Source organism: Cebidichthys violaceus, unplaced genomic scaffold, assembly GCF_023349555.1.
Source record: "Cebidichthys violaceus isolate CVI_PGR_0920_01 unplaced genomic scaffold, fCebVio1.0.p SCAF_20, whole genome shotgun sequence".
Taxonomy (NCBI): Eukaryota; Metazoa; Chordata; class Actinopteri; order Perciformes; family Stichaeidae; genus Cebidichthys; species Cebidichthys violaceus.
In genome coordinates, this window is record NW_027176373.1 from 3,869,097 (window position 1) to 3,884,602 (window position 15,506).

Below are 15,506 nucleotides of genomic sequence, written 5' to 3' on the forward strand. Positions count from 1 at the left end.
TCATTCCAAGACAGTGATCTAATACCTGGTATCATATAATATTCACAAGTAGGCTTTGGCTGTGGTTATGTGTGTGTGTGTGTGTGTGTGTGTGTGTGTGTGTGTGTGTGTGTGTGTGTGTGTGTGTGTTTGTGTGTGTGTGTTTGTCCCCAGATTGAAAATGCCAACGATGTGCTGATTATGCCTCTGGAGAGGTTCAGGAAAGAACAGATCAGCGCAGCCAAGGTGAGGAGGCGATAGTGCACGGCCACAGGACTGGTGACAGAAAGGACTTTGGCTACACATGTCCTGCGCATCAGTATTGACAACCTGGCAGCGAAACATAAATCAATAAAATCCTTTTAGTGCTTCTGCAGCTCAACAACAACACCCACTCAAAATATAAAGATGGTAATAACACACAGTAGTAGATTTTGGAACTGTCTTTTATATTGATGACTAAAGATCTCAGTGCAACCTTTGACACTTTGTGAAAGGGAAAAATTTGCAGCCTCAGCAACATTGTCAGCTCTACATTACCTCCACATCACCAGCACTTTTTAGACATTACTACCCTTTATCTTATTTTCAAATAATTGCATCTATATACCTGGGTGAATTACCCTAAAAGTTTGTTGTCACATTATTCTTTAATTTTCCTTGAAATGATTTGGTCACAGCAGCTCGAGAAAAGTGTCACTTCTACTGCACCTGCTGGCCTTTTTAAAACTGTTGGAACATATTAAAGTTCCAGTGAGATCCTCTCCTGCAGGATACGTTCACTATTTCCTCGAGTGTCAGTAGGAATGTTCAATATACTGTGATATTGAGAATATTGCTAATAATGTCTTTGTTAATGATCATTCAGTTCATTCAGCGATTCATTGAGTGATCATGAATGTCTAAACACTGAATTAAACGACACTTTAGGCTTGGTCTTTATTGTGAAGTCCACCATCTCAGTGAGATGTCACAGTACAGCCACACATTGGCCTTGTACCAAGAATATGAGAAAGTGCCCACAGGCTTGTAATAATAAGCTATAGTGTAAATATATAATACATCATTTTTACTGCATGTCTCACAGCCTCTCTCCTCTCCCATGATTATTCATGAATCAAGGACTGAATCATCATTGCATGACCTGGATAGGAGATTAGAGGAATACATAATCCTGCCATAAATCACTGGGGGGGGGGGGGGTCTCATAGGCCAGCAGGGCTCCCTCATGGCGTGGCCGGTGTTGTCTTAGACTTGCAGTGTGTGTAAATCGTTTCATACCTTGACTGAATGTACAGGAGGTAAGGAAACATTAAACATAAAATAAACTACGCCAGTAGGTAAACAGAAGCATGTTAACTCAATACCTACTGTATAAATATTACATTCATTTGACTTTTTAATTACAATTTATTGCACTTCAGACTTTTCACAACAAATTCTACAACTTTCTCAGGTTAAAGTATCATACTGTACATGTTTGGGTAATCCCTTGCCCCATGCTTTAAATATGCCATGTTTCGATGGTCAAATCTCCCTACAGCAGGTCATGTTGCTCTCACTCTTAGCATTAGCCATGAGACCTAGATGGGTAGCCACGGGGGTTCCCCTGATTCATGCAGCATTTATCGCGTTATCGGTGAATACTCTGATAATCCGTCCCCTTAATGCAGGTCATTGTTTGATTGTACATGGTGGCCAGATTAAGAAGTGAACGCATAATCTGTAGAGTTAGGTCACCATGAGCGATGTACTAATCCCAGTTTAGCCCTAAAAGAATTTGACAGCATCTTCGCCCGGCACAGTTTCACCTCGTCCTGACATAAGAGGGTGTTTTTGGAGAATTACAGTGGGTGGAATAAGAATAGAAACACGTTTGATGTTTGAACAAATCATTGTTTGTTCAACAGTCACTGCAAGCATAACTAGCACAACACTATACTTTTCAAACCAACATGAGGCTGGCACCCTTGTGAAGGACATAGAGCCGGTAATGTAAGGCCCTTGTTTGTGTAAAAACACAAATGAATCAGTCCAGTAGCAACAATAGAGATCTTTCTGCTACAGCTGCAAGGTTTGAGGATTTTGGAGTGTTGAGCTAAGTGTCATGAATTGGGTTTGATCGTGAAGAATTACTGAGGTAAACGCACATAGATGAGCAAAATGAATGATTTATGTTACTATCATTTTTGCTTTCCACTGATTAAGCCAAGTTAAAGTATAGAAGGATAATCTGATTTGTCCATTTTGGGGATACATTGGTGTGTCTGCAAACCTGTGAATGTAAGTTTTAATAACTTGTTTAGGGTGACACATTAACAGTTCACTATTTAAGCCAAGGCCACGATTAATAATACAGTACAATATATTTATTTTTCTGTTGGTAACTTTGGTATTGTGGTAAACTATAAAGAAAATAAATACCGATAAATGTAATGTTTACAGAAGTTTCATGCCATGTGTTGTACGGAGATACAGGCAGGGAGTGATGGTGTAATGTTGGTTTAATGTGTCAGTGGGACCTCCTAGTAACTGTCAACATGACGGTGCAAGTGGAGTGTGGAGTACAACTTTATTGTGGCTGTGAGGAGTTTATCTGGTGGCAAAGCATTTACTTATTTATTTAAAAGTAAATCATCAGTTAGCATCACACTGGGATGAGATTGCCACCTGCTGGTTTAGAAGGGAAGTAACTTAAACCAATTTAAATGCCCCGTAACTTTTTTTTTACCAGATATTTGGTTCGAAAAAAAAGTAAATAAAAACGATTCATGGAAAACATGACATTTATACTGGTTGTGTAATAAGTTTTTTAATTTCATTTGTGACATTACTTTCACAAAGAAAATCAGACAATCTTCTATCCCTTCTATTTGAATGTAGTTATAGTCAAAATGTTGTGATGGAACCCATAATGACGGACAGACAGGAGGGGGCGGCAGCAACAGCAGCAGCAGTCATGTCAGACATGATTTCCACAGTGAATATGAAAGAGTCAAAGAAGCAGACTTAAAACAGAGGCCTTGTTGTTTAGAGGAGCGTTCATCATCTCTGATGTGTTCTGCAGCTGCTGCTGTCGGTTCCTCCTCTGGCACTGAGGACTCTTCTTGTTGTTGAAGCTGGCTTGGCAATAAAACCTGTTGTCATGTGACTGCAACAGGAGTTGACATCACACCATTATTGATTGTGACATTATTTCATTGTAAACAGAAGTTTGACTCACTGTTCCAAGACAGTTTGTGTGATGGATCACTTTGGTGATAAAATATGTATATTTGTAGCTTTGCATCGCAACTTCTTCATAGCATTGTGGATTGCTGGTTTATTTAGGCATTACAAACTATAATTTTTCAAATTTTTGTCTATTAACCGAATAACTGAATAAAGTGTAAGAATAGAATGTCGTTCACAGCTAAACATTTTTAACCGCAATTCCCCCTCTTTTTACAGCTTGTTTTGCTCACCAACAGGCCAGAAAACCCCAAATATTAAGTTTAAAGTGATGTAGAGAAGCAGCATGGCCTCGCATATGAACTTTTACCTGATAAGTTGATTGTGGGGGTTATTCATTTATTCATGGTAAAACACCTGATCAACAGAAGAACCAAATATTCTGAATCTGTTAGTATGTCCCATGGTTATTAGCTTCTTTCTGAAGCTCCAGGGTCATGTTATGAGTTTGGGATAAATAAATGCAATAATGTTAACAGGCTGAGACCGATGTACAGTAATAATACCCACAGGGCCTTTCTTAACTGAGGAACCCCAACCCTGATCTGCCCCTCCTCTGTTTTTTCTGTCTGCTTCTCTCCTCTTGTTTCCCTCTATGTCTCCCTTTACTAATATCCATATCTCCCCCTTCAACTGGATTGAATTAGATTAAAGTTTGCTGATCCTAACGTGACCAGAAGAACATGGCCAGAAAAAACAACAACTGACGCGTGTTTTTTCCTACATATTTTTTTTTAATCTTCTTGGACATTTTTCAACTTTTCTCAGTCTATTTCCGCCCAGCAGTCTCAGGAAATACACACCCTGCTCGATCCGTCCCTGGTTTGTCATCCATCTCACTGTCCGTCTGTAATGTCAGTGATTTCTGCTCTGATGAAACAGTCTGTTGTTTAAGAAGCAGCTGTGCTCCCTGGAGAAACAGTCTCATATTGGACTCCCCAGAAGATGGAAGATATTATGCGAAAGCTAAAAGATATTCACATTCATTGAAGTTAACCTTGCAGCTTGAAAATTTTTCCCCCCATCTGTACAAGGGCTATTTTTGATTGCAGATACTAGTCACTGATCCAAGTTACTTGTAGTGACCATGTTGATATGAGAAAGTGTCTTTTGAGTTGTCTGTCACACAAATATAATTGTTTGTTGTTGTTGTATCTGTTATAGGAAGCCAAAAAAAAGTATGATAAAGAGACAGAGAAGTATTGTGCAGTTCTGGAGAAACACCTTAGCCTTTCAGCAAGAAAGAAGGAGTCCCATCTACATGAGGTAAGATGGTGTCTGTCGTTTAAATCTGTGATATTTCTCATTTTTCTCCGTGAATGTCAGTCTGTCACTTTTCTTTATGTCCTTCCTCTTTGTAGGCGGACAACCAGGTAGATAACGTACGGCAGCATTTCTACGAGGTCTCTCTGGAGTATGTCTTCAAGGTGCAGGAGGTCCAAGAGAGGAAGATGTTTGACTTTGTGGAGCCTGTAAGACACTTGATTTTTTGTCTTTTGTGTAATATGCCTGTTTTTTCTTTTCCCTAAAGTTGTGTCACACCCATGTTCTTTTTCAGCGGTGGTATGTGTTACATGTAATCGCTTTGGCCTATCCGCACCCAGCAGCTGCTTACTACGACACAGTCCTCTGTTGTTGACAAACAGCGGTTTGGAGGTTCTGGTGCCTTGCTCCAGGGCACTTAAGTATAGAGCTATGATTGGGCCCAAAAAAAAAATCTGGCCTGACCCTACATGAACCCTACACGTTTCTGTCCGAGCCCGACCCGCGCCTAAGTCACGGCAGCAATTTTGGGTCCGAACCTGATTTAAAAATGTCCTCTGTAATATGAATAAATAAATAGAATATAACAAGTCCTGTCAGTGCAGGAACAGACATTTGTGACACGATCAACTACATGTGCCCTCTCCTACCGAATGTTCAGCACAACCCAATACTACTGTCATGTGCCACTGCCATATATATTAGATAGAGACTGTATTACATTTCTCCTCATTACCCACAGCGAAAATGAGTAATAGTCAAATGTCTATTTGAATTATGCATAACAGTAGGTTATTGATTATAGCAAAACACATTCCTGCAAAACTGAAAAGAGGCCAGTGACAGAAAGCACAAATTAAAGAATATGAGATCAAATTAAAATGAAGATAACAGATAGTTATTAACGAAACACATAGGGCCTACCCAGATCATGGTGGACAATTTTCCTCATTCATTAATTCGGAGTTGGGACAGGGTTGTGGTTGTTAAGTCAACATTGGGGCTAACCCGACTCTATTCAATCCCGGGGGGATTTTGAGAAGTTCCAGCCCGGATTCTGGCAGAGAATCAAAGCTTTACATCAGTGGTAGTTGCTAAGGAAATATTGTCAATTTGTTGCACACACACTACAGAGACTTTTAAATCTTTACAAAGTAGCTCTAATTCACTGTTTCTGTTTTACATTCTGTCTTTTAGAATATTACATTTTGTCTTTGTGGCATGGTAACGTTATATTTCACAATTGGTCTTTGCTTTGTTGTCCATATATAGTTATATATATATATATATGTGTATATATATATATATATACGTATATATATATATGTATATATATATACGTATATATATATATATATATATATATGTATATATATATATATGTGTATATATATATATATATATATATATATATATATATATATATATATATATAACTGCCCCTGGTACAGGGATGGGTCAAATGCTGGGAAAAATGTCCTCCTCAACGGGATAAATATAGTGTAATAAATAAAAATAAATAATAAATAAATAAATAGCTGCAAATTCACCTAACCTCTTTTATGAATGTGCAAGATAAAACATGTCTGTCCACTTTTTCTCCGCTTCAATCTGTTTCTTCTTTCTCTTCCTCTTCCACCTCCTCCACTTCCTCTTCACCCTCATTATTAGCCCTCCTGTGTTTTCTCCACTTTGTTCTCCTTCTGCACTTTTTTTCTCTCTTCCTCCAAATCCTCAACCTTTTCCTACTCTACATTCTCATATTTCCATTTATCCTCTTCCTCTTTGCCTTCACACTGCATCTGCATTTATTTCCCATTGTCCTCATCTACCTTCCTGCCCTTACTTATTCTCTCTCCTTTTTGCTATCTTCGTCCTTTCTTCTTCTTCCTTCAGCTACTTAATTTTCCTGCTATGTTTTTGTTTCTCCTCAGCTGTTGGCGTTCCTTCAAGGCCTATTCACCTACTATCACCATGGCTATGAGCTAGCAAAGGACTTCAACCACTTCAAGACTGATCTCACCATCAGCATACAGAATGTAAGGTCACACTCGCACACGCAAACAAAGCACCATGTCACACCATAACCTTCAGCACTGCACATGAATAAACATGTATGCAATTAAAAAAAAATCTAAGAACAAAAAAATAAAAATAAAAACATACGGTAGTTGCTGGGTTACTGTTGTGTTTATCCATTAATGTTTGTTTTAAGTTTTACATTTGAAAGGGCTTTCTTAGCACTAAGCACCTACTTCACTTCACCCAAAATGCTACATCATTCATTGGCACAGAGGAAACATTTTAGAAGGTAGAAGATGTCTAAGAGAAAATAATCCTCCAAATGTGAAACGGCTGCAGTGCCGACAGGAGTTCAAAGTTAGTCATCTGAAATTGCAATTGAGACCGAAAGAACGTTCAAAAACCTCACTGCAAAAAGAGGGAGCAAAGAAAAAAAAGAGATATGATATTCAGGGATTGTAGCAATGATCATTTATTATGTTTTTCTGCTGGAAAAGAAAAAAAGTTTACGTAGCAACACCTTGTTGCAAGTTAAGCTGACTCAGGATCAAGCCATACAATGAAAGGCCTAAGGCGCGTGTTCCTCTGTGCTTGTGTTGACAGACGAGGAACCGTTTCGAGAGCACGCGGTCGGAGGTGGAGATTCTGATGAGGAAGATGAAGGAGAATCCACATGAACACAAGAGTGTCAGCCAGCACACCATGGAGGGATACCTGTTTGTGCAGGAGAAGCGTACGTGTCGGCACACTTCTCTTTGTGTCTGTGTCTGTGTGTGTGTGTGTGTGTGTGTGTGTGTGTGTGTGTGTGTGTGTGTGTGTGTGTGTGTGTGTGTGTGTGTGTGTGTGTACATGTCACATCTTACAATGAGGGAACAATTCAGCAGCAACTTACAGTGTTGCAGTACAATGAAGACATGAATGATTGTGTGAGTGGATAGGTGTGTAGGCACAGTACGTGGATGTTGGGGCCGTGTTGTTTGGCACACACACACACACACACACACACACACACACACACACACACACACACACTCTGTCAGAGCAGTAGGACAAACAAACCATGGCTGACGAAGGCAAGTCTGATCTGTTGGAGACGTGACAGCAGCTCTGACCACGTGCCGTTACCATGGTAACCTATCTAGCACTAACGCAGGCATGACTAAGACACAATCTTTTTCCGCCCTTTTTTTTAATTCAACCCCATCTCCCCCTCCTGCTTCTGTCTCTGTTTTTTTTCTGACCGTTTGACATCACCTGTTTCTCTTTATTCTCCTCTTCTCCTGTGGTTTTATTTTTAACCCCCCCCCTCTCTCTCTTCACCTGTCTCCATTCCCTTCTTTCTCTCTCTCTCCCTCAGGCTCATTTGTATCTACATGGGTGAAGTACTACTGTACCTACCATCGTGAGCCCAAGAGGGTCACCATGGTCCTGTTTGACCCTAAATCAGGAGGGAAAACGGTGAGTATCTTTGGCATTTAAATATGCAAGGTTACAGTGTCACTAAACATCCAGGCTATCCATCTGCTCTCTATTTATCTATATCTATATGCTCGCAAATAATCCACACCCCCATATATGTGTCACTACAGCCTATCATCATTGTTGATTCTCACCCAGTTCATCCCAGTGGGCTGCTCTCTTGTTTTGGTAGCAGAAAACCGTTCAACTGTTTTAAGTGGAGACACCCCCAGTTGATTACTTGCATTAAGGGAATTTTTTTTCTTCCGAAAATGTATGTTTAAATATACAAACATGTGCTAATTAGAATAAATATCCAGAACAGAAATCTGAACATTTGATAACTCCAGCTTTAAGATTCTTATTTTATTTTGTTGACATATTAGGGTCAAAGGTTTTCTAAAATGTTATGTTTAAATATGCAAATGATTTATTATCTAAATGCCAGTTTTTGCTGAATTTAGGAGAAATCTACCTACGCAAATAGAAAACTAGGTGCAGAATAAGCACATAAATGTGTATTTTGGATGTTTTCTTTCAACTAATCAGACAGAAAAAATCTTATGAAAGCCAAATAGCCCAAAATCTTAAAATTGACCATGTACGAAAAACAATACTTTTGACGGGTCTCCCCGTCATCATCAACAGAAAATGTCAATGTTTTGCGTCAGTCCTTCACCATCAAGACGAGGAGCGTTTCTGACGCACGGTGCCTTTTCCCACCAGCATACAGTCATACATGGAAATATCAATTTTAGAAGAGCTACAACAATTTCTCCCTCAACAGCAGCCATAATAGATGAGAGTGCAACGTTGCCAAAGATGTGTTCAGTGAGCAGCATGACTCAAAACTATTTTCTCAAAGTGCTATCTGTTATCACTCTCTCTCCACCTACACACAAAGCTGATGCAGGTTCGGGCCTGTTTTCTGAGGGTTCTTGCAGAGCATTTTGAGTTGCCAACGGAAGGAAAAGTAGAAATATTGGATCACAGAAAGACTTAATCTGTTTCTGTCTTGTCCAAGAAAACATCCATCTCAATTGTCCTCCACGGTGTGGTTAATCTGCAGTTGGTTATGTGTACATCAAAATGATACTGATGCCTTTTTTTTTTCTTGTGTCAGGGAGAAGAGGAGAGCTTCACCCTCAAGTCTTGCACCAGGAGGAAGACCGACTCGATAGAAAAGAGGTTCTGTTTTGATGTGGAGGCTATGGACAGGTCAGTGAGTGTGTGATTTGACTGCATGTGTCTCATATTCAAATCATGGACTTCCCACACACTCTTCCTTTGACCCACCACCAACTTGTTCCTTTCTATGGTGTGTTACTTCATCTCTTATCAATACAGCATATTGATTTTCTGTACAGGGTGCAAACTGTGTCCCTATTGGCCCTAACCAGTGTAACCCAACAGCCATGTTTTTCTTGGCATTTCATTTCCAGCTTTTCCATCTCTAGAATATTGTAGAAATCTGCAGCAGGAGGAATCAGGGAGTTTAATGAATTTTCTGAAGAATATTGAAGCATAAATACAACAGATTCTTATTGTTTCACACATACAGTAAATTACATAATGGTTTTCAGGTGGTTTTTGTCCCCTGCATCCCAACAACTGTAGCAGAAAAAACATTCTGAAAAAGAAGCAAGCAAGCCAGGAAAGAGTTAAATAGTTATGGCTTCAGGGTTTGTCGTATGAAGCATGGAAGCCTCATGGAATTTGACACCATTGAATGCTGTCTTCATGTAACTAATTACAGCTACATTGCTCTGATCAGCCATCCGTTCAGTGGTTGGCATGTGGTCTTTTTTTCGTGGTGTAATTACAGCTGACAGACACATGGGGGTGCTCCGATGATTTGGACCTGAGGAGAGAACATGGAGGGCGTTTGTCCTCTCATGCTCGGCTCCCTGGTGCTTCTCTTCCTACACTCCTCCTCCCCCCTCGCCTCCTTCTCCCTCCTTGCCTCTTCTCAACTTCAACCTTCCTCCATCAAATCAACTCACCTTTTAATTATCTCATCCACTTATTTCCCATTTCCCCTTTGAGCCTTTATTCATATCACCGGTGTGTGTGTGTGTGTGTGTGTGTGTGTGTGTGTGTGTGTGTGTGTGTGTGTGTGTGTGTGTGTGTGTGTGTGTGTGTGCGCGCGCGCGCGCGCGTTGTGTGTATCTGTTGATGTGTGTCTGTTTATCTCTAAAGTAATAGAAAGTGGTATTTAGTGTGTTTACACAGAATTTGTGTGCTTGCTGTTGCGTAGACGGTCATAAAAAAACGACCATTTGATTCAGTCTATTTTGTGAACATTGGTTTTGCTTTGCATGTATTCGTGTTTGCGTGTGCAGAATGAGGCTGTGCACATGCGTCTGAGTGTGATTGTACTCTAAAGGTGAGTGTGCTGCCATTGACAGGGTGACCGACCGTATAGGACCAATTGGAAACCTTTATAAGCCTGGGATGAACATGATTAATGGGGCTGTGCGTGATAGTGCGTGCGCGTGTGTGTGTGTGTGTGTGTGTGTGTGTGTGTGTGTGTGTGTGTGTGTGTGTGCACGCTGAAGGTTGCCTGTATCAGCGTGATCTATCTTAATAGCTTAATCAAATGAATATCTTGTATTCAGGCTACGTTCTTTATCCTTTTTTTATTCCTTTTATGGTGATCATCTGTTTATCCTGGAAGACGATACCCTAGGCATACCTTTGGCGCACACACACAAATGAATACGCTTTGCTGTTGAAGGAGTATGAGATTTGCGTGCAAAGATCGTTTTACACAACCTGAAGCAATATGAATTTCAATCAAAGCATTTTCAATGAAGTGTATCCTTACTGTTGATAATAGTTCGCTAAAACAATCCAAAAAACATTCTCCAGGCCAGCATGTGTTTGCATGTTTATCTTCGTGTGTGTTCAGCAGCCAGTATTTGCTGACTTAGTGGCCTTGATATTTAACGAGCTAATGTATCTTTTGTGTGTATGTGAAGGGCGGGAGTGATCACCATGCAGGCGCTTTCAGAAGAAGACCGCAGGTTGTGGATGGAGGCCATGGATGGGAGAGAACCAGTAGGTTACCGTGGTTACCAGTTTGTACTGATGTGACACAGTGAGGAGAGAGAGGGAGAACATGTATGCAAAGCAAAACAAGAGCTCCAACATTAAAGCTGATTTTTGTAGCACAGGTCTGTTTTTTGGTGGTGTTCATGTTCCTAATAGCTGACTGACAGACAGTTTTCCCCAAACTCTTGGTTTATGCCATGTTGATATGCAGCTTTTTTTGACCTAGGGCTCAAAGCGCGTTAGTGCTTTTTTTCTACACTCTTATTTAGTCACGGCCCTGTCTCAACACCTCGCTCATCCTTGTGTCTACATTCAAACGTGCAAAGGTAATCACCGTCAACAAATTCACCACAAGCTTGAACAAGCAGATACGGAGCTCAGGCAGTCGGTACTAAAACAAGAAATGTTGATGTTCTTGTTTCACTTAAGCTCGTCCTACTTTTGTTGTTGTCGTTAAGACCTCCCTCTTCTTTGTCTACCGCCACCTTGATAGTCAATGCAAACTCACCACTGAGCACAGCGACACGATGGAACCAAGTCCAGTTCATTCTGAGCAGGCCCAGACAAATGGGGTGGATTAGAACACAAACACAGTCTGAAGCCTTTGTATTCACCGTATTTCCTTTGTTAGAGTCGGTTTATTGTTATTTAGATATAAAAAATGTATAGTTCTAAATGTAACCTCTTATGGATATGCTGTAACGACGTCATGTGCTCCGATTAAACAAAGCTCAGGCATGAAGGTGTACACAGAGCCACAACTTAAACACAATATTCTCACCATTACCGTGGGAACTGAAGTAATGCAGATTGCAAAAAAGCCAACAGTAAATGTAACATTTGTGTACGTTCCTCAATATCCGGATGTATCCAAGATCAGGGAAACATCCGGAGAATTCATGTGTTCTCATACATGGAATAAGCAGCGCTTGCTTACAAGCTTTCAAAACATATTAGACACGCGTAGAAAAACAGCTCAACAGAATATATCGGGTGTGTTTTTCTTTTTTGTGTGTGTGTGAGAAATGTTGACCTTGCATGTGATGTACAAATATACCCTGCCCTTATTAGGCTTAGTTGTAAATGTGTTTGTTATTTGCAGGTATACAATCTGAACAAAGACAACCAGGCTGAAGGCAGTAAGTTGCTTTAATCAATTAAGTGTTTTTTTCAATGGTACAGTATTATTCACAAATGTCATCAGACTTTCTGTTTTATCAGGTCTAGGTTAAAAGTAAATAGCATGGATGCTGCATTTATCTCTGAATATTCAAAATACTTTTGTTTTCAGTATCTCTAAAAAATAATATTTGCACACTTTTGATTTTCAAATATTTATCTAATTTTGGGAAAAAGCAAATGTAAATTCAAACTGTCATCACTCTGTTCATCTTGCTCTCCATCAGTGGCCCAGCTGGACGTGATTGGGTTCAACGTGATGAAAAAGTTTATTCATGCAGTGGAGACTCGAGGTACAATGTCAAGTCAGATTCTTGTTTTATTCTTTTTGTTCTGTGGATTTCTTGCTTCTTTAGTGTGATGCCCTCTACGTTTCAGTTAGATTCAGCTCAGATCTGTACTTTTATATATGTGTGTGTATATATATATATATATATATATATATATATATATATATATATATATATATATAGGTGTATATATATATATAGGTGTATATATTATACTAGTATTATGTACTAGTATTTTAGAGCTGAAATGATTAGTCGCCTAATCAACCACCAGAAAATGAATTGGCCACTATTTTAATGATTGTTGAAGTCATTTTTCAAGCAAAATTACAAAGTATGCCAAGATGTGGATCTGTACATTGCTCTGCTGAGGAAGCACTGAGATACATAACATGTTTCGGTTGGTCCATGGAATAAGAACAGGATGTAACCTCTCCTCTCCTCTCCAGGTATCAATGATCAGGGCTTGTACAGAATTGTTGGCGTCAGCTCCAGAGTACAGAAACTACTAGGTCTTGCTATGGGTAAATACATGAATGCACATATTTAGTCAAAACAAAACAGTTTCTCTTCACATCAATGAAAACATTTTTTTTTGTCTATCAGATCCTAAAACATGTGCTGACGTGGAGCTGGAAAACTCAGAGTGGGAGATCAAAACTATCACGAGTGCTATTAAGCACTATCTCAGGTTTGTGACAAATAGCTTACAGAAATGCCGATTCAAGGTATAACAATACTTTCAAACAGCTCCACAAAGTTCTGTAGTTATCAAAATGTCCTTATAGTTGTGTTTCAGTAATCAAAAATTGGGTGTATTTTAACCTCAAAGACCTATAGTAAAGGGATTGATCGCTCTTTTCATGACTCTGAGTTATTGCTGGATATTGCAGTAGTGTTTTTGAATAAATGCATATTGCTGCTTTCAGTCTCTGCTTCTTGTATAAATCAGATCTCTGGCTTGGATCCACCTCATTAATTAGTTCATTTTCTCTTTTTTTTCATGCAGCATTTGTTATTTAAACTTTTTTAAATTTATGATTTTTATTTTCCTGTCAGGTTTGTTCGTTGCATAAATAATCAATTTCCACATTGTATTCACACAGTTGGTCACTGTATAGCAGGTGATTGTTGAATGGCGCCCTTTTCTCTCAACAATTGGTAGTGAGGGAAGGAGTAGTGGTGTTCAAGCTGTGCTCTCTCTACTGTACCTGAATTCATCTACGCTGGGCACAACACAAACACACAGGCAAACAAACATTCGCACATTCGTACACATACACACACATTCACTTCTCTCGCTCATGGACAGGTTCACAGAAAGGCCGACTATCCACACACTTACATGACACATGTACACATTAACAGCATTAGGACCTCAGGTCAGACTGCATTGAGAACCAGCAGGAATCACTAGGCAAAAGTGATAAGCTGATGTCCAGCTGTGCAAGCTACCACAGTGGGGATAAAAGACGAGAAGGAGAACACAGTTAGATGAGTGCTCATCCAGAACTGTCCGGATTTATTGATTTTTGCAAAGCTCCATTTTCCAAGCAGACATTCTGCACCTGACGTCGTCCCTCTCTATGTTTCCAGAGTGCTGCCTGGACCTCTCATGACGTACCAGTACCAGAGGAGCTTCATCAAAGCAGCCAGTGAGTCTTTTTTTTACTTTTATGCGTCTTATTTGCCTTTCAAATGTGAGTTCAGTCTGTAGAATATAAAACAGATTCTCCTGCAGTTTGACCTTGTTTGATTCCCACTGACCATGCAAAACACTGCAGGCAGCTATTCTAAGAAAACACATGATGTACTAAATAAGGGGCCACATAATTTACTTATAGTGCTTACTGCTAAGCAGGAGAATCCTTAAGCAACCTTTTGTTTGTTCTTGAATCAAGATGAATTCAATGAATGAATGCATTGAGTCATGTAATGTGGATATGTACAGTTTGTAAATGGATTAAAGATGGATTAGAGGATTTTCATTTGTGTAATACTTATCGTATAATAAGGAATTCTTTGTCTTCTTCTTTTCCTCTCCCGATGGATGTCTGTATGAAGCGATTCCTAAAGCGTTCCTCCTGAGTTTCATTTGGAAAATAGGAACATGCGTGACTCATCTCCTGAGTGAGGTCATGACTTGAAATGAAACCAGTTACAAATAGATGATTCACCTGCTGAGATAACAGGGCACCACCCACTGTGCCACCAGGTCGCCTCTGTCTGTCCATTTGCTCTGGTAGCTGAGCCCCCCGACTGCTGCTTCATGTTGTGTGCCCGCACACAGAATGTCACTGTCCTGCTGTGGGAAGTGATTTTAGACAACATTTACAAAGCCTGGGCAATTGATCTAAAAGTGACAATCTAGTAAAGCAGGAGGTTTGTTGGGGTTAAAAGCAGTTGCAAAATCAGTCCCCCTGCTTTTCATTGAATCTGGATACATAATTTCATTTTCGAAAAACGCTCGGCTGTCTTGAAGACAGATTGCCTGTTCTGCAATCATTTTAGTGTGTTTGATTATTCCCATGTGGCTTCTACAGGCTACAGAATAGATTTTTACAAGCACTCATTTATTTAGTCTATACAATAGAGACTTTACATGAGGACTCTTCTTTAGTTTTGTATGGTTAGGCCTGATTAGCTTGGCTTGGTATGGTCTGGTCATTTCCGTGTTGCTACTACTTATAACAGGTGTTTTTGATAATTGGTCTTATTCTCTTAAACCCAGGTACGGTTAAGTCTAGTCCGGTCCGGTCCAGTCTGGTCTGCAGAGTTACAGGCTGTGTCATTGACCTGTTTTCTTTGTTTGTCGGTTGCTAACTCCTTTAGAAAGCCGAGCAGGCGGGAAGGAACTCCAGGAAATGAGTGTGTCTTGGGCAACGCTACCAGGAAATGGCTCTATAGTGAGACCAACTGGAGAGAAAATGAGAAAAGTGTGTTAAAGTGTGTATGAGGAGGAAGCAGTAGAGCGTGGCAGTTAAGAATGCCAAGGTAGCTGGTTTGATACTACCTTGGAGCACACATGCT

General features: G+C 39.9%; 1 protein-coding gene across 2 annotated transcripts in view; it reads left to right on the plus strand.

The window, feature by feature from the left end:
- The window catches only part of LOC137876283 (rho GTPase-activating protein 26-like), a 76,820-nt gene that overhangs the window by 35,088 nt on the left and 26,226 nt on the right, over positions 1-15,506 (plus strand). For both annotated transcript variants that reach the window (XM_068715726.1, XM_068715725.1), the window contains exons 4-16: positions 154-225; positions 4,375-4,476; positions 4,572-4,682; positions 6,408-6,512; positions 7,099-7,228; positions 7,853-7,953; positions 9,077-9,171; positions 10,935-11,013; positions 12,110-12,146; positions 12,414-12,479; positions 12,926-13,000; positions 13,083-13,167; positions 14,073-14,131. In XM_068715726.1, coding sequence (XP_068571827.1) covers positions 154-225; positions 4,375-4,476; positions 4,572-4,682; positions 6,408-6,512; positions 7,099-7,228; positions 7,853-7,953; positions 9,077-9,171; positions 10,935-11,013; positions 12,110-12,146; positions 12,414-12,479; positions 12,926-13,000; positions 13,083-13,167; positions 14,073-14,131 — 1,117 coding nt within the window. The remainder of the gene's footprint in view (positions 1-153; positions 226-4,374; positions 4,477-4,571; positions 4,683-6,407; positions 6,513-7,098; positions 7,229-7,852; positions 7,954-9,076; positions 9,172-10,934; positions 11,014-12,109; positions 12,147-12,413; positions 12,480-12,925; positions 13,001-13,082; positions 13,168-14,072; positions 14,132-15,506) is intronic.